At 40.2% G+C, this 19,061-nt stretch overlaps 1 protein-coding gene across 3 annotated transcripts in view; it reads left to right on the top strand.

Moving 5' to 3' along the window:
- The window catches only part of gatad2ab (GATA zinc finger domain containing 2Ab), a 33,652-nt gene that overhangs the window by 11,806 nt on the left and 2,785 nt on the right, over positions 1-19,061 (top strand). The window contains exons 2-11 of one of the 3 annotated variants that reach the window (XM_082522964.1): positions 3,686-3,744; positions 9,360-9,668; positions 15,160-15,283; positions 15,534-15,665; positions 16,335-16,406; positions 17,204-17,320; positions 17,500-17,700; positions 17,800-18,049; positions 18,179-18,585; positions 18,713-18,935. In XM_082522964.1, coding sequence (XP_082379090.1) covers positions 3,710-3,744; positions 9,360-9,668; positions 15,160-15,283; positions 15,534-15,665; positions 16,335-16,406; positions 17,204-17,320; positions 17,500-17,700; positions 17,800-18,049; positions 18,179-18,585; positions 18,713-18,935 — 1,870 coding nt within the window. In that variant the 5' untranslated portion in view covers positions 3,686-3,709. Of the gene's footprint in view, positions 1-3,685; positions 3,783-9,359; positions 9,669-15,159; positions 15,284-15,533; positions 15,666-16,334; positions 16,407-17,203; positions 17,321-17,499; positions 17,701-17,799; positions 18,050-18,178; positions 18,586-18,712; positions 18,936-19,061 lie in introns of those variants that run through there. The other 2 variants (XM_082522963.1, XM_082522965.1) reach the window with 2 other exon arrangements.

Here is a 19,061-nt window from a genome sequence, read left to right as displayed (position 1 = left end):
GCCATTTTTGAAAATATGTTTACTTCGTTAATTTTTTTTTTAAAATAAAGTTTTTATGATGACATTTAGTAAGTAATTGCTTTAATTTAAGATCATCACTTGGTCATATCTCACAGTATGGTAACTGGCAGTTTAAGTTTAATATTACAAAGGCCAGGGCTCATTAGCTACATATGAAACAGTTACTGATTGGCTTTTATTGCACAGTAATAATCTATAGTCGTATTGCTTTTATTGGAGAGTATAATTGTTGTTTCCCCTTGTACTGAACCCTAAGGACACAATTGAAAAGCCCCAGTTTTTTTTAAATGGCTGTTAATGTGTTGCTTGGCTGAGTCCATTCCCAGTGGGAGAGATCATTACAGTGCTGGAGATGAGAGGCTAGCATGCTACCTGAGGGCATGAGTCTTTGCCATTGATCTGTCCCTGTGAACTGCTGGGCACAATAGAAGCTCCGACTGAGAATAAAACGTGATGTGTCAGTCCAGGTCACAAGATTTCCATTGCTTTTACGCAACTGTATTTTATCCCTCCGCACTACATGCCCAGATAGCAGGTTTGTTAGCCTACACGGCACTTGTGCAGAATTGTGCATGTATTAAATGTATTTATTTACTCAAGCCCTTTTGGTGGCATTTGAGAAGCAAACGCTTTGGCACAAAGATTTTAATTTGTTTTATAATTCAAATTGTGTGAGAATCAGAGATATCCGGTCTCACTCACTTGCGTTGTTTTTGTTTCAGTCCAAAATCTACTTTGCCCTCAGGCCTTATTATTCTGGGGGAAATGAGAGAGACATGCATCCACTCATCCTCTACAGTCTCCCGAGAAAAACAGACACAGATAACTAATCACTAGCTGGTGCTCATCTAACCTCTTCCTCATCTTCTTGTCATTTCGGGTTTTTTTGTTGGTTGTGCCCTTTTAATATAAAAGAGATGAATCCTCATGATGTTGTTTACACCAGCATGAATGCATTAATTGTAAAGTGCTGGGTCAATATCCATATTAAATGAGTAGTTAAGTAATTGTCCATTGTATTTAGCCTGTAATTTCTTAAAAATGTGTTGTTTGTTTTGTTTTTGTTTTTTTGGGGGGGTTGTTTTGTTTTTTTAGATCTTAATGTTTGAAATATGAAATGGACCCCCTGTGGTCTAGCCATGCCCACATATGTGTTACTTTGTAGTAGAGCAGGGCGATATGGCCAAAAATATTTATCACGATATATATTTGAAAATTTGCGATAACGATATAACCGACGATATAATTGATGCAAGACAAAATACAACTCCACAACATTACTAGTGCAAAAAGACAACCTTCCATTTATTTTCACTTAAACAAGAAGCTGGTTTTTATGTACATTAAAGCTTTATAAAAATGTAACAGTGCAAATGCAAATTCCTTGCTGAAAGTTTAACCAAAAGGCATTTCCAGTAGAAATGGGCTGACATATCCTGAGCATAACCATATATAATATCCACTGAAGTTAAAAATAGGTGCTTTGCAACATTAAACTGCAGTGTGCAGTATGCATTTTTCGGACCGTAAGGTGCACGGGATTATAAGGCACATTAAGCGAAACAAAGCAGTCAGATAAATCAAACTTTATTAAACTCATTCTTCTTGCTTCCTCCACTTCTGTACCATTGATTCATTAATGTTGAATTCTCTGGCAGCGGCTCTATTCCCATGTTGTTGCAGCATATTAATGACTAACCTCGTATTGTGGATGGATTATCTCAGTTGTTCTCCTGACTGAAGTTTGGTCCGTTTACAGCATCCTGCCATGCGATTGCATTTGTCTCTAACCATGAAGAACCTTCACGTTAACTTTTATAAGTGGAAAAGTGTTAGTGTTCGTCCTCCAGCTTCACTGTTTATGTTATGCTAACATAGCTGTGTCGCTAGCGATCACGTAGCACATCATTATATACTAGCTAGCCCAACTTCAGTAACCCTACAAACGTCACTGCTGTTTAGTTTCCTGTCTTCATTTATGTTGGAAGTGATAGCAGAGCTGTACGTTTGATTTTTTTCAGAAATCTCTCAGTCAGAACATGCAATATCATGTTTAGGTAACTAGCGAAACTAGCGAGCTAACTTCCGCTAGCTTCCTGCTAACTTCTAACTCCGTTAAATGTAATAACTTTTGTTTTCATGGATGCCTGGAAGTTAAACTTTATAGTTACACCTGGTAAAACAGCAATGCTGATCGTTTTATTAAAGATGAAAGAATTTAGACAGTTTTTAACTCTAAGTGACGCTGCAGTGTTGTTTGACCTGAAGCATACGGAGTTTAGGACCCAGATTACTCCCAGATTTAAGAGCATCTTAGTCCGACAAATATGACAATAACAACGGCCGCTTGCATGTTCTGCAAAAAAAATGTGCTTTGTCGTGTATCTGACGGACAAACACCAAACCAGTTCCACATCACGGAAGTTGCACCATTTTTACAAACCAATTCTGGTTCATCTGTTTCACTCAACAATCGGCCATGTGCGTTTGAAAACAAAGGCACTGCGCATGCGCGTTTTACTCCCATTCTATCGCGATATTTCATTTTCCTATCGTTGCCTAACATTATACCGGTATTACCGTGAACGGTATAATATGGCCCAGCCCTACTTTGTAGTTGGCAGTTAGGTCTAACTGGCAACCAACCATGGTGAATGTCTGAATATCAAGACTTGTAGGCTACAAGTAAATGGGTGTTGTACATCCTTTATTTATGGTCTGTGGCTAAGACATGTGGATAGTGCATTCTTAACAAAGTGCACTGTTTTTAATCTTGTTGGGTGAATGTGTTCTTCTTTGGCAGCAAATATTTTACTAACCTAAGAGCATAATTGGTTGCCATTTAAAATTTCTGCAATCGGAGCTCAGACGAAGACTTTGCAATACCGTTTTGGCAGATAATACTGGTTTAAAGTTTTACGTCATATATAGGTGTCATATGACAATATCAGTAATAGAATGCACAAGAATGAAACAAGTCCAGGTATGTCCGAGAGTGAGAGCCCCTTCTTACATTCTGAATATGATTTAATGAAATCATAATAATTTGTTTCTAAAAATGCTTTGCTAAATATGCAAAATAATTTCTGCTAAAAGTGGGAATGACAAACTATATATAGTAACAGTGGTCGGCATACTTGCAGCATTTTGATCAATCATTTTGGACATGGATGCAGAACTGTGTGAATGTGAGAGTGAATGAATAGTGGTATTGTAAAGCGCTTTGAGGGGTCCCGAAAAGCGCTATATAAATGCAATTTATTATTATTATTATTATTATTATTATTAACTGATAGTCTTGGTTATGCAGTCCCAGGTAATGGGACTTGTGGTACTGGTTTCCTTCAGCCATCTCCCAATGGTTTTGCTGACTGGCAAGTCAGACCTGTTTGTAGGACTGTATTGTTAGTTTCAGTTGATTTTACGTAAGTGATACATGGAGCTGTGGGAACATGAAATGTGCACTAAGTGCTAATGGTTAATTGATCAAAGATTTTTTTTTTTTGGGGGGGCAGTTAATTGCAATTGCTCATTCCACACACTAATATCCAGCATAATCCGACTCTTCAGATAGTCTGTCATATTGTGTTATAAGTGAAGCTCTTGGATGCATCTTATTACAATCCTAATTTGATTTATTAGTGTTTATTTTCTGCCTTTCAGCCCCTTTTGACTGTCACTGGTATAGATGGACTTTTTCCAGGCCTCGGTGGTAGTGAAGAGGTGATGCAGCTCAGATCCTACCTGCTCAGTAACACCTGGTATTTGCTTGATGCTCCTCTGAATCATATGCTATAGAAATGGTTGTGGATAGTGCAGGTGAAGTGTGTTGCTTAAGACTAAGCATGAATAATGGGGTTTGATACAACAGTGAATATAAATTACTACCAGTTAGCCTCAAGTGTATACACATCACATGTGCATGTAGAACCATTGTTTTTGCCCCCCCCCCCCCCCCCCCCCGTGTTGCTTAGCAGCAGTACATCATTACATTAAGTATTCGATTCATGATGCTGTCCATGTCTTCTGGGACAAAGGTAGCCATGTGTCTCTAGTTGGGGAAACAAGGAGACACATCCATCTTAGTGATGTTGAGATGTGACTGCACTGTCCCAAAGGAATATAGTCATTTTCTATGTTACATGGTTCACCACCACTGTTAAAGTGCGAGCAAGGTGCGACTACCATTTTCACATCCTTACTGCTTAAACTGTGATTTCTGAAGCAGTGTGTGTGGTATGTATACACCCACACGCAAGCTGTCATCTCTGGCAGATAAATGGCCTTTGTGTCCTGTGGTGGTACGGCAGGGCACATCTGTCTTTGCTGCGTACCAGAGGAGAGTGCAGACGTATGCAAACAAACCTGAATTTTTAACTGCACTGTATGTATTTTTATTTTGTTTTTAATATTTTTTTTTGGCGTACTTTTTGCCAACATCTCAGCTCAACGTCTTGCAAAGAGTCAGGGATGCCTTTGTCTTAAAATTAAATTTGAGCCAAATTTACAGAGATGAATTGTTGGAACAAACTGCAGTCTTGGGGAAAAGTGTTTTGTAGAAATTGCTGAAAAGCAGTTTCATATTTCCACCTCACAGTGCAGTTCTTTAAGTGTTATGTTTTACAGCTGGAATATTCATAAAGAGATGTTTGTCTACATTATAGTGTCTTTTGTGGAATTCCTCTTTGTTACTTTATTTTTCCTTTTGTCCTAACAATGTAGCATGTAGTAGGGAAAAAATATATAAAATATTATTAGTGAATTACAAGCAATGGCATGGTTAGGAAGAATATCTATGCAATATAATGTGATATTACTTAAGTAATACAGATAACAGTTCAAAAACTCACAAGAAAAAAAACAAACCCTAAACCTCCATATCTAGGGTGAGTGGCTCTGGTAGGCAGCATGCGGCATTTTGCTCCTGTAGCTTGGGTCTATTTGCCTCATTAGAGTGATGTGTCAGGTCGCAGAGATTTAACTAAAAAAAAAAAGATCAGTCATGCAAGTGAAGTTGTGTCGAAGTAATACCCCAGATAAAAAAAATAAGGCGCTACTGTGTTACAAATAATGTACATTGGGGGAATGTGATATACTGTCGTAATTATATCACAAGTATTTCAAGAAAATGTGTTTACATTTTACATTTCTGATGATATCGGGTGGGCATTGATGCTTGCAGGCACCATGAAGTGCATTTTCCATCCTTGCGCTGCTGTCATTGATAAATCACTTGTTAATTTGAAGTGTGAATCTACTGGAAGGTCCCAGCAGCAGCAGCAGCCATTACTCGCCTCTGATCGACTGATTTTCCATTACAGTTGAGTACCACTCAATTTGCGTGGTCTTCGTTAAAGCAGCGTGGTCGCGTGTTCTTTGACGTAACTGGTATGCGACACAAGTGCTACAAAGGTGGACATCGAAGCGATAATATACCCACAGCTCAGTCTGCGGCTTTTTGTCATACTCTGAGACCACAGCATTGTTTTTTGTAGCCATTTTCCTTGTTGCTGGGTTTCAAAAATGTCAGTTTTGATTTTCGTGACGCCACTGTATCAGTCAGTCGGTGGCATGGAGGACGTCACATTTTAGTACCTGCTGAGATCGCTTTGGAACCCCAGTCAAGCAGGTACTATTTTAGTACCAGGTACCATGACCCACTTGAAAACCGTGGCGAGTCGATCAGAGTAGATACTAATGGAAAAGGGGTCATAGAGTGCAATAGTAGTGACCCAAAGTAGTGTATTCCCTCTAAATTTTAAGGAAAAGCACAAAATAACTGTTGAACACTTTAGTTTAACAGTAAAGTAAAGCTCCATTATATTCTCACTTAAACTGAAAAGTATTTTCTGACTGGGATTTTGTATCTTGGATCAAGTGTTTTAGTCATTTGCGTAAAGTGCTGCTTTTCCACCACATAACCATGTCGGTAATTTCCATTCACCGTTAGCTCTTCCTGTTATATGGAGTGTAGCTAGTGAGTGCTCCAGCAACGCGTGGTAGAGTTGTTTGTTTACATTTGGGTTGAACATTGCCAGCTGCCAACATCTCCTCTTTTCTAGCCCATTTGTATTTGATGGCAAAACAAATTTGCTGTTTTCGCCTTTAGCAGGAGCAGTTTTCTTGCGTATTTCGCAAAGGTTGTTGAAGTCGTCCTTTACTGAAGTTGTTAATTGTTTTAGGAGGCTGACACTCAGCCATTGCTCTTGTGGCTCCCTTAGACATGCCCAGGCTTGTCTTGTCATTGTGTGCGCTAGGGAGTGGAGGAAAATATTTAGTATACACATCCAGAAATGCATACACTATTATATATTGTACATATATTTATTAGTTTCAGGTTGGCCATTCTTGTATTTTACTCGTTTGTGTTGTTGTGTTTGCACATCTCTGTTGCTTGTGGGGCTCGCACACAAGAATTTCACTCGCATGTGCTGTGCCAGTGTGCCTGCACATGTGATGTGACAATAAAAGTGATTTGATTTGAGTGCATGGCGAGTGCATGCTATACCAGTGATATTGCGATATGACCTTTTTTGTGTTTTTAAAATTAAAAAAAAAAATTACACTGGCATTGTCACAGATGATATGTGGCACAGTCCTACTGTACATAGCGATTCAGTTGTAACTGTGGTTTTGTTATTAAATGGTCCAATATGGGTAGAGGACAACAACCAAATTCTTTCAGCAGATAAGACAACCATTAAATGATAAGATTCTCATTTATTGGTCAAATATCAGCTAAGCAATCAGATATTATAAGTTTATAGGTTTTTCCTGTCATTGGAATATCAGTGTTTATCAACAAACATATCACAGTGCACATCTCATAAGCAGGGAACAAGTTAATATTTGAGTTTACATGGAGACACAAGACTTTGTTACAATACAAATTATGACATTTTGCTGACATGTGTGACTAACAAATAAGATGCCCTGTGGTTAAATATAAATGCACCCAGTTAACTTTTATGCTGAGTGTTAGTATAATGTATAGTAACTTAATAAACAAATGTGATTCAATAAATGTGTGAGAATTAATTTGGGGTGTGATCATCCTGTGAGTGAGCCAGCATGGTTAAAGAACCCAAAGAACTGGACAGCCTAACTGTTTATACCTTAAAAATGTAGAACTAGTATAAATAGTTCTGAACGTTAAAAGGGATTGAGTACCAGTTCTAAAATAACCACAGATCCCATTAGCCCTAGTTTGATAAGAGAGCATTTAGATCCAGACTAAACAATGGAATGTAGGTGACGTATGCTCTGATTGTGTAACATACAGTGACAGCGGATGACCATGGGTGTTCACTGGGACAAATCAAAAGATATTTAATTTTAAGTACTGCTTTTTCAGTAGTTGTTGGAATAATATCATTTTGCAATGACAGGTCAATTTTTTTCCTCCTTCTCTGTTGGCTTAAGACATTAAGGTACTAAATTTTAACTATTTAGTTTTTTTCTTCTTAACTGACACATAAGTGAACCATGTTTGCTCATTAGCTCATCATCAGCTGATGAGCCCCAAAGCATTGCGGCTCAAGCATTTTCTTCTCCTCGTCTACTGCCTTGTTTCCTGTGCAGGATGTGCTTATAGCCAACCATCTCCCTTGCTTTATTCTACTGTCTTGTCTTGAGATTAAACCTTCATCTCTTGTCAAGCATAAACGAGTTTTAGTCTGGTTTATAAATTCGAACATTTTTTGTCTTTCAAACAATCCTGGGATACAGTTAGTGGTTAGTCTAAGCGTGTCATTAGATATGCAATAGGCATTTTCATGATTTTGGTCAGTCTGTCATATTTGAAACTTTGGATACATGAGAGAAAATGTTTATAAGCACAAAGTGCTTAATGAATATGTGGCCTACATTGGTGTGGTTGGTGTCAGCGTTGCACAGTGTTGGTATTATTTTTCTGCTGTGTAATGGCTTTTTCTCAGAAACCTAAGTGGGTCTCTTATCGTCTGCTGCAACTGTACTGAATGAGATTAAGGTCAGCATCTGGGTCACTGGCAGTAGGAAAGGAGATGCCTGTATTAGATATTACTATTACATTGTTATCATTTTAAACTGTACATTTTATAGACTAAAAAATCCATTTAAAGGTGTATTCTTTTATAGCATACTTCTACAACTTATATTGACACATTTCTTGCTTATATTTCATGGTATAGGAGTGAGTGGAATAAAATGTGATTTATTGCTTAAAATCTTCAAACAAATGTAACTTGTTTAAACTTGATTGGCATCCTACCCTGACTTTTAATTTGAGTTCATGTTAGATTATTCGATTAAACTACCTCCCCCACTCTTCTCTCATTCTTTTGCTTTAAGACAAAGGGTGCTTCCAAGACCATATATGTCAGCACTGTTGACAAGTTGACACACAGACTGCTATCTAGTTTTGCCCAGCTTAGGTATCTTGAGATCTTGACCAGTAGTTTACTTTGAGATGCATACTACCATTTCTTTGTCTCAAATTCCAAAATCAGGTTTGAATTAGCACATTTGAACAATCAGCCCCCACTTGATAGAGTGCTCAAGTGCATCTTATTCACTGGTCTCTGGGAATAGAGATTAAAACAGGAATAAAATATTACTTTGTTTTGTGGATTATTAGGAAAATTATGAAGGTGGCCCACAAGAAGGCTTGAGTCAAAAATGTATGTAGTAGGATTAAGCAGCCTTGCTGATACAGTGTGTTATGTGCTATTGGCAAATCATACAAAATATTTACTTTAAAATAGTGTGGGGAAACCAGTTTCTCTAATTCTCGTAGTAATGCTGAACTATAGAAAATACCCTAGAATAGAGGTTGGAGTGCTCGAGTCGAAGGCAACTGAACTTTTAGGTTTTTGAAGACATTTTGCCTTTTTATTTTATTTATTTATTTATTTTAAAAGCTTTCCTCACAGCTGCCCTCAACTGAAGCACTTTAAACTACTATGACTTAGATGACTGAGAACCTCCACAGATGACGTTTAGTCGTTCTCAAACATTTTCTTGCATGAGGGGAAAAAAAACATCCAGGCCGCATTCAGCATTGGGGCAAGATCATGTTGGATTTAAGTCAACTGTGCACAGTAGCATTGGCAAATTTGTTTGTTTCAATGGCGAAATAATTTTGTTTAAAAACCCACAATTATTCAGCTTAGATTTGCTTAATATTCCTCACCAGTCTGCTGGGGCTTGCCCCCAAATCTGTGAACCTTAGCCTTACAGTAAGAGTGCACCTTAATCTGTTTGATGACAACATTTTTTTTCCACAACCAAATCTTTTTTTTTCCTTAAATATAGTTAACTTTATTTTGTAACATTTTCCTTTATGTCTTTCTCTCCAGGGTGAGAGCAGCCATGTCAGAGGACGCAGTGCGTCAAACACGCAGCCAGAAGCGGGCTCTAGAGAGGGACCATGCAGCTCTTGCTGGGTCCCTGGGGGACATGGACAGTAAACGTGTTAAACTGGAGAAGAGCGATGCAGCTGGGACCCCTCTGGCCCTTGTGGGATCTGGAACCGAGAGTGTCAAGCTCAAGAGTGAGCAGGCTGCTAAGGTAGCAGCTAGCATCCTGAAGGCTGGTGAAGTGAAAGCGACCATTAAGGTGGAGGTGCAAACTGGAGATGAGCCTGTTGACATGAGCACATCCAAAAGGTGAGAAAAGTAAAAAGCTCAGAAAAGAAGTAGTATTAACAGTGCTAATGTAGGGGCTCAGAGTTTGTTGGCTACAGGGAATGTACTCCTGTTTAGTTCACATTGTGCTGTTGCAGACATTAAGTTTGTGATTTAAAAAGTGAAGTATTTAAAATGGAGCAATACAGATGTTTAGCTTCAATTTAACTCATAACAGGTGTGATTTATATTCGTCTTTCTAAACTGAAAATGAACTAATCTGTAATGACAGTTAAATTTTAATGTTTTTTAACTTTATTACGTTAATGCTGAACATTTTAGTCAGCGCAAAACTGATTTGACTCAATGATTATCGCCCACTGGTATCGGTAAGTGTTTATGACTTGCGTGTACACTGGGTCTTGAGTTTTGCATAGTCAGCCAGCTGTCTCCAAAGAAAACAATTTTCACGTATTTGCACTTTCATAAAATAGACCCTAATCATCAAAATGCAAAATTCTTTCTGTTTCCATTTGATTATGTTTAACTATTACTCAATCATCAAATGGGTTAAAAGGACAGTTGAGTTGGAGTACTCATCCACATTTTTTGTGTGCAAGATTGTTTGAAAACTTCTCAAGAGTTATTTATGTATTGTAGGCCCTGAAGTTCATGCCTTCATGCACAACGCAAGGTTTTGTGTTGAGACGTGTCGATTGGAGTTTCTCGTTTCTTTGCACCAGCAAGTGGTCTGACAGGAGTCATACAGGAAGTCGCTGTGTGGTTGTCGGCAGCCTGCCCCCATTTTGAAAACTTTGAGGCTCCTGAGGCCTGGGCTCCATTTTCTCCCACAGCAGCACCTGAACTCTGCCTCACACTTCACACAAAATGAAGGCTATGTGTCACAAACTGGTTCTAACTGGCCGTTGCCATGGTTTCCACGTTGGAAGGAGCAGTTGGAGGAAGGAGGGGCCAGGAGGGGTAGTGGGTGTGTCACATGACTACTCAGAGAAGTGCCTGATGTCATGTGATGCGTAGAGCGATAAATACACACACTGATCTGATGGCAGTTAAAGTGGAACAGGGTTGTGATTATGCTGAAAGTTTGTTGGCTCTGTCTGTGGTGCATCATAACGACACACAGGCGTCACCTTTGGCCCCCGTTTAACTCTCAGCATGCGTTTGTGTGCATACTCGCCGCATAATGATGATTTTATTGTTGTACTATATAGAGGACTTGGTGTGTCTTGGCAAGCTTTGTAAAACTATTACTGAAATGGAATGCAAACCACATCTTTCTTCGCCAGAGAAAAATATAGTAACTGAACTGAGCTGGACATCTTGGAAGTGTGCACGTATTCAGTTGGAAGAAAAAATAAGTTATGAACCCTTTGAAATGACCAGGATTTCTGAATCGATTACTCATAAAATATGGTCTGATCCTCATCTACGTCACAACTATTGAGAAACAAAACTTGACTAGACTTTGAAAAAAATAATCTTTATTGAAAACACTGAGTCATCACTCACAGTGCAGGCTGGAAAAATCAAGGGCGCTCTTAAATTTAGTGAGCTTCTGATAGGGCTGCTCGATTAATCGAATTTTAATCACAACTACGATCTGGGCTTTCAATGATCATTAAAAATGACTGAGCCGATTATTAGCCCCTCCCTCGTGCTTTACTCTCGCGCTGCTCCGTGTGGCAAATCGAGCGCACCTTTCTGCATTTCGAACACGTGTCACAACAATTAAGAGCAGCGGTCCCCAACCTTTTTTGCGCCACGGACCGGTTTATGCCCGACAATATTTTCATGGACCGGCCTTTAAGGTGTTGCGGATAAATACAACAAAATAAAACTAGTACCGGTACCGAAAAAGATTTATTCATAACACACGTGAAAAGACCAAGGAAAACCGAGTAAACGATAACAAAATAACACTGAAAACCGATAAAAACCCTGAAAACTATACATTTCACACCTGAGCCTCAACTCTCGCGGCCCGGTACCAAACGACTCACCCGGGGGTTGGGGACCGCTGATTAAGAGGACCCGAGGGAAGCTCGGAAAGCTAAGCAGAAGTTATTTGGAGAGGAGAGTGACTGCCATTGGTTGAAAAGAGAGGTAAAAAAAACTTCAGTGGTGTGGAAACATTATGGGTTCGCGGAGTCAGACATGGATCAAGTAGACATAGTGTGTAAACTTTGCTACAGTGTTGTAGCTGCACCACAGAGCAACACTGCAAAGTTCACTAAACATAGATGTTTACATTTTTCATTTATTTTTTATATTGCAAACATTTGCACTGTTATCAGTATTTGCACACTATTTTATATTCTTTTTTGACAATCTTTAAAGTCATTATTCAATACATTGTTATTGTTAAATAAATATCGTCAAATAATCGAGATCTGCAGACTCATTCACATGATACACTATAATGAACTGGCTACACATGCGTTTTTCAAGCTCCTTCAGCACCACTTGTTCAGGGCATCTGTCAGCTGACCACATCCACAACCTAGTGTAGTCTTTAGGTCGGTGTTGGAACTCTTAACTTGGACAGTTCAAAAACACTGGTTTTCTTATCATGACCATCATCCAGCTCCTTTCTTAAGCTTCACATCATTAAATGCTCCCCTGAAATATGCTAAACTTTCTTGATTCAGTTGAATTCATTGTTCCCTAAAGAACTGAAGGGCATCCAGGCCCAGAAGTAGCAGTTCAGCCTCAACCTTTGATCCTTTCACATTTTTAATAGTCAAAACAAGTTACTGGTTTTGGTGTGCCATGCCCTTGTTGATCCAGTCACATCATTGCCTTTTGAAGTTAACTTGAGACTTATAACAATGTAGTATTTTTGGAGAGCATAGACTTCCTTTGCGCCGTCCTTCCATTAACACCATTCTTATTCAGTGTTTTACTTAGCAAGGACATGTGAAGCCAAATTTTAGCAGCTCATAGAGACTTCTGTTTTGGGCGGAAGCTTGGGTTTTGTGTTTTTTTTTTTTTGTTTTTTTTGTTTTTTTTTTGTTTTTTTTTTCTTTCTTTCTCCCCCCCCCCCCATTGATGACCATCCACATCTTTAGGGTGCTTTTATAGCATTTTTTTTTTTTTGTCATTTTCATACCATACCAACTAGTCTTGGTTGGGTTTTTTTTGTTTTGTTTCATTTTTTAGTATTTTTTTTAATACAGAAGCAGGCTTCGACAGTAACCAGAATTTTTATAACTTTACTTTATAGCCTTATAGCTTTTGCAGACCTTTCGACCAAGTTTTTGCTTGGTGTGTTCAACTTTGCAGTTTCACAAGTTTGTCCCTAAAGCAGGCATTGGCAGCCTTTGACATCAAAAGAGACATTTTAGCATCTCCTACCAAACAATCGGAGAAAAAAAAAGAGCAGCACATGTGAGTGATGGGTGGATGGCAGTAATTGGGAGAGGATAAATTAATGCATATAAATTTTCACAGTTAACTCTAATTCTAACCCATGCCTCGCAAGGGCAGGTTGTCGACCTCTGCCCTAAGGTAAGGCATTACTCAAGTAGTTTGCATGCATGTTAATGCTTCGTGTACATTATAACTATATGCCAATATTTGCGCACGTTGTTCTATTTGCTATTGTAATTAGCCATGGAATTTTGTTACCTTACGAGAGTCGTGCGTAGTCTGAAATGGCACTTGGCAGTATTGCATTGCGTTCTGAATGAGAATTCCACTGCACCTCATGACTGATTCAGCAGTCCTACAGTAGGTTCAGTGTGAATCTACGATTGGGGAAGCCGAGCATTGCAGAAACCCTGGACATTACATAACCAAGTTGGTGTGTGTTGTGATGCTTGTGTAAGCTGTTCTCAATAGTTACTAGCTTGCAGTGGTTGGTGCTCTGTGTCATTTGGCAGAGCGACTAAGTCAGTCAAGGAGCTGGGTTGCCATTAAGCTTTTGTTTGAGAGGATGAAGCTCCCACCTCTCCTCTAGTGCCTAGTTATGTGTTGTGCTGTTTTTAAACATGTTGTATAAAAAGACAAGTAAACCTATGGGGAGAAAAACCTTGGCTGTGCTTAGGGAGGGTAATCTTTCTTGGAATAGCATTTTCTAAAACTTGCAGGTTATCTCATGTTTTTTTGTTGTTTTTTCAAACCAGATTTTAATGAATCCTGTCAGGAAAGTACTCTTTTAGGAGGGTTCGTGTTCTCGGCAGTAGCTGAATTTTCTCCCCCCCCCCCCCCCCCCCCCTTTTTTTTTTTTTTTTTTTTAATGACACCAAGTGTTTGTTGGGATTTGTGTTGTGATTGCGTAGTCTAAGGAAATGATTGTCCCATAAACAACATGGTTATTGCTTGCCTTATTGAACTGAGCGTGCAATATCTGCTGAGGGTTGTTGTCAGGGCAGCTGCCGTGAAGGAGGAGTAGATGGCACAGAAACGTGTCTGGAGACAGAAGTGAACAAAAGGAAGAGAAAAATGTGAAGGTCTGAGTCAGTGAGTTGGAGTATAAAAGATGAAGAAGTAAGTAAGGATGGGGGAGGGGTGTGTGAAGAAGTAACAGAGTAAGAGAGAGTGTACACAATAGGTTGGCTCCTGGCCATGTATATTCCCCTCCCCCTCACTGTCACCCTCTCCAGTGTCTCCAGCAGACCGCCGCTCTGCTCAGCTTGTGACTCTGATGTCGGCAGCTGGGAGGGAGGGGAGAGCTGAGGCCCAGGCTGTGCCGATCTGGCTAGGCCACAGGCCTCGCCACAGAGTTAGGGGAGGGGTGAGGCCTTGTCTGAGTGGCAAACTGGGTCTGCGCTTGAAGCCCTGAAGCCTCCAGCTTGACAGCAATTGAACAATTACATAACTACACTGCATGTGTACATGCATAACTCCACAGTATGGCACTAACCACTACCCCTCACATAGTGTCATATCACAGCCCACCCTCCCTTAGTTCTCCTTACCACTGAGTCTTTTAGTACCTGACAGGCTCCCCACCGTGACAGAGGCAGATTTATTCTTCTGCCATGGTCCATGAGCTGTTAAATTACAACAACCCCCAACTTCTTATCTCCACCCTTCTGCAGACTCATGCAAATGAAGCTTTCCGCTAGTCGCCTTTGTTCTCCCTGGTGCTCAGGAAAAGCTACTTAACATCTCATCAAAAGTCTTCAGCCTTTTCTTCAATTTAAAAACAAAAAAATAAGTGCATTTAATTTGGCCTTTGTGTTGTTTGGGTGCAATCTTGCTGTTGGACGGGAGCGTTCAGGACTGTCGATTTTACCTTTCTTCAGAGATAATGGGTTGTTGCTTTCTTCCCCTGCCGCCATTACTCCATTATTGATCTCTTGCTTCTTTCCTTCTTGTGTGTCCTAGCACACATTCACACTACAACAAGGAAGGTAAACTTATAATTGAATACTACCATCTACTGGGTGAAAGACAAAACTACATTGTAACTACAGTTTTGTTTTTGTTTTTTTTAACACTAAAGTGTATCAAAGTATAATACAAAGCGGCCTCTTATTAAATGATCTTTCAATATTTCTCTCCTCAGCGACATTAAGAAAGAGCGACAGCCGCCCTCGCCAGATGATGTGATTGTGTTATCGGACAATGAGCCATCTAGTCCCCTCATGAATGGCCACTGCTTCTCAAAGACTGACACAGATAAACTTATGGTAGGAAAAAATAATTTATACATCGGTAACGATTCCTTTCTGTTTACTGATTTAAAACTCCATTTTCCAACTTCGTCCGAAAAACGATAGAAAAATGTATCACTTAAACAGATGCAGCAATTTTTGTTGACGCATTCTATGTGCTTTTATTTCAGTTATCTAATGTGTTGAGTTGGCCCAATTAATCTGTTGTGGAAATTCCCAGCCTTATAATTGATTTCTCATTATTATCTTCTATGGCATTTTATAGAAGAGTTCACCTGAGGAAAGGGAGCGCATCATCAAACAGCTCAAGGAGGAACTAAGACTCCAAGAGGCCAAACTAGTGTTGCTGAAGAAACTACGACAGAGCCAGATCCAAAAGGAGAGCACAGTACAGAAGGTAACCAGACCTTTAACATTTTTTTTTTGTAGTTTTATCTGTGTTATTTTTGTATGAGCCAGTAGGTACAAGTAATTCTTATCAGACAAGTCCCATTCTTCTGATAGCCCTTTTCCACTAGTACCTACACGACTGTGTTTCGGTCATTTTCTTTTACAATGATCTACCACCTAATGAGCATAGGGTTGTTATAACAGTGCGGCTGAAAGTCCTGTGAGGTCCTCCACAAAAAAGGACATCGAGGCTGGTATATGGCTGCTCAGTGAATGGCTTTTTGTTGGGGACCACACTTTTTTTTTTTTTTTTTTTTTTTTTTTTTTTTTTTTGCCATTTACCTCGATACCAGGTTTAGAAAAGGGTGGTTTTGATTTTTGTGAAGGGAGACACATTCATCAGTAATTGCCTGACACCACTGACTAGCCAATCGATGGCATGCAGTCTGTTGACATCACATTTTCGGATGGCCTTCGATCACTTGGAACCCTGCCTGAGTAGGTACTAAAAGAGTACCAGGTACTACCACCTAATGGAAAACCCTAAAAACTGAGTCATCCCAAGGTGACCTGAGTTAGGTACTCGCGAAGAAGGGCTATAAATGTCTGTTTTACATATGATGTAATGTTTGTACTAAAATATTATGTTTTGTAATGCTGTTTCCTTAATGTTCAGGCTACTGGCTCTGTGGCTACTCCTCCCCCGTTGGTGAGAGGTAGTATTACATCAAGCAAAGGATCCCTTCAGGTAGCTACTCACTTATTCGTCCGAACTTGTATTGCAGAGTCTACAGTTGCACTAGTTGTTTGTGAACCACTTGGAAAAACCGGAAATTCTGCATTGACTGCTCTAATTATGTGGTCTTGTCATTAACTAAGTCAGTTTGACAAACACAGTTTGAATAAAAAGGAATTGCAAGCAAGTTCTCTTTTCATTGTCATCAAACTCACTGAGTATTGACTTACAGTCCAGCCAGTTGGTGAGATACATGAATCTGAGGCTCAAAATGTTTTTTCACGACTTGGGCATCCATCTATTCACAATGAGACAAACTTTCTACAGTTGTTGAAAGTTCAGGTCTTGGTAGTCATTGTGCTATTATTCCACCAAGACCACAGCATGCAAATATGAAAGAACGTAACTGCTGAGACATGTTTTAAGTTCATTATAAAACACTCTTGGGACTGCGTTCTTTGGGCAGATGAGTGGTTTGGAGAGGTTGGATGACATATCAAGACAAGAAAGCACACAAGTTATGGTGCGGCATAATCTAGCTCTTTGAATTACTAAATTTAAGAGTTCACCTACTCTGTACAACAGTTCATGTGCTGTTTGTTTATTCCCATTGTATTTGGCTGTTATTGTAATATAGACGATTAGACCAGAGTTGTTAGTTGACAAACTTTGTCTTGCTATTGTGTAATTGCATGTAAAACTACAGAAAATTATAGCAGTGATAAGACATATAACACACACGGCAGACAGTTTACTACTTGTGTGGAGGAAGGCCATTCAGTTTTGATCAATTTGTTTTTACTTTACAGGTGACGGGTCGCAGCTCAGGCACAGTGATTCCCCCTCCCTTGGTGCGGGGTGGCCAACACATCCTGTCCAAACACAACTCTCAGAGTGTCATGCCCCCCCTGGTCAGAGGAGCCCAGGTTAGTGTTTTGGAAGTATATAGAACCTTAATTTTTTTTAAATTTATTCTTCTGTTAACTAACTTTAAGGTTCTTGGTTGATATATATATTTTCTTTTTCCTTCTCGCATCTCTCCATGATTTTGTGGATAGTTGTCCTCTCTAATGTCTGTTTTTGTGTGTCCATTGGTGGCTATCAGCCTATTGCAGTGACTCCCCAGCAGATAGCCAGTCTACGTCAGCAACAGCAGCAGCATAGCGGCTCAGGGCCCCCTCCACTCTTGCTGGCTCCGAGGGCTTCTGTGCCCAATGTCCAGGTCCAGGGCCAGAGGATCATTCAGCAGGGACTCATTCGAGTGGCTAATGTGGCCAACAGTAATGTCATGGTCAACATCCCTCAGGTAAGGTGCATTTAGCATAGGTCTGCTAACTATGAAAATGGTGTCTTCATAGTCATTTGTAACAGGATTTTTTTTCTTCTTCTTCTTTTTGGTGTCTAGGCCTCTCCAACCAGCCTAAAGGGCTCTTCAGTCTCACCCAACTCTAGTGTCAATGACTCTCCAGCCAGCCGGCAGGCAGCTGCTAAACTTGCACTACGTAAGCAATTGGAGAAGACGCTGCTCGAGATCCCTCCACCAAAACCTCCTGCCCCTGATTTCAACTTCCTGCCTTCTGCAGCCAATAATGAATTCATTTATTTGTTGGGCTTAGAGGAAGTGGTGCAAAAACTTCTGGAGATGCATGGCAGAGGTGGGTACATGTTTGCACTAGTTTGGAGATGTTACAGAACAGCAGTAGATCTACCTGCAGAATGTTATAGTATGAAACCTTGTCCAAAGAACCTCTGCGTTTACCATGGGTCTGTTATCCATAATGTAGGTAATCTTGGCCCAGCTGCAGCAATGGCCAGCTCCGTTCCCAAAGAGCCATACACCTGTGCCCAGTGTAAGACTGACTTTACCTCTCGCTGGAGAAAGGAGAAGGCTGGGACCATCCTCTGTGACCAATGCATGTCGTCCAATCAGAAAAAGGCCCTAAAGGCCGAGCACACCAGTCGATTGAAGGCAGCCTTTGTCAAAGCACTCCAACAGGAGCAAGAGATTGAACAGCGTATCCTCCAGCAGGCAGCCTCCTCTTCTTCCTCCTCTGCTTCCTCAATCTCTAAATCCACCTTGTCCTCCTCCTCACTGTCCAAAAATGAGGTGCTGGTCTCCCACCACTATAAGCAGGTCAGGGCTGCCATGCAGCACATACCTGTGTCTACTCACCACTCCAGCATTAAGCAGGTAAGCATTTGACTGTATTGTTGAACGACCAGGCTTGTGGTTTAAATGTTTTTCCACAGCCACAATGTTGGTTTAATGTAATGTAGTGCAGCTGCACCAAAACTCTGATCTTTGTGTGTCTGTACAGGGTCATCTGTCACACCTCCAGTCTGCAATTAACGCTCGTGGTGTGGCCCACTCTTTCTCCTCCTCACAGCTGCAGAATGCTGTGACAGCAGCAGCACTGGGTAGTAGGTCCGGTAAGCATGCTGCAGCTCGCTCGTTGCAGCAGGGGGCAAAGGTTGGTGCTGGTGGCAGTGGTAACCAGGGCAACGTGGCTGCCTGGAGGAAGCAGACCGGTGGCAATGCAGGTATATAAACCGGAGACAATTATGTAGAGAATGCACTTCAAATGTTCTTACATTCTACTCATCTTTGGAGTAATCGCTCTGTTGTAAGGTTGAGTTGTACTGTTACTTTTTGTTCTTCAGTGCCAT

Source organism: Aulonocara stuartgranti, assembly GCF_965226115.1.
Source record: "Aulonocara stuartgranti genome assembly, chromosome: 23".
NCBI lineage: Eukaryota > Metazoa > Chordata > Actinopteri > Cichliformes > Cichlidae > Aulonocara > Aulonocara stuartgranti.
Note: the sequence above shows the minus strand (reverse complement) of the source record. Positions and strands in the feature narration are given on the sequence as shown.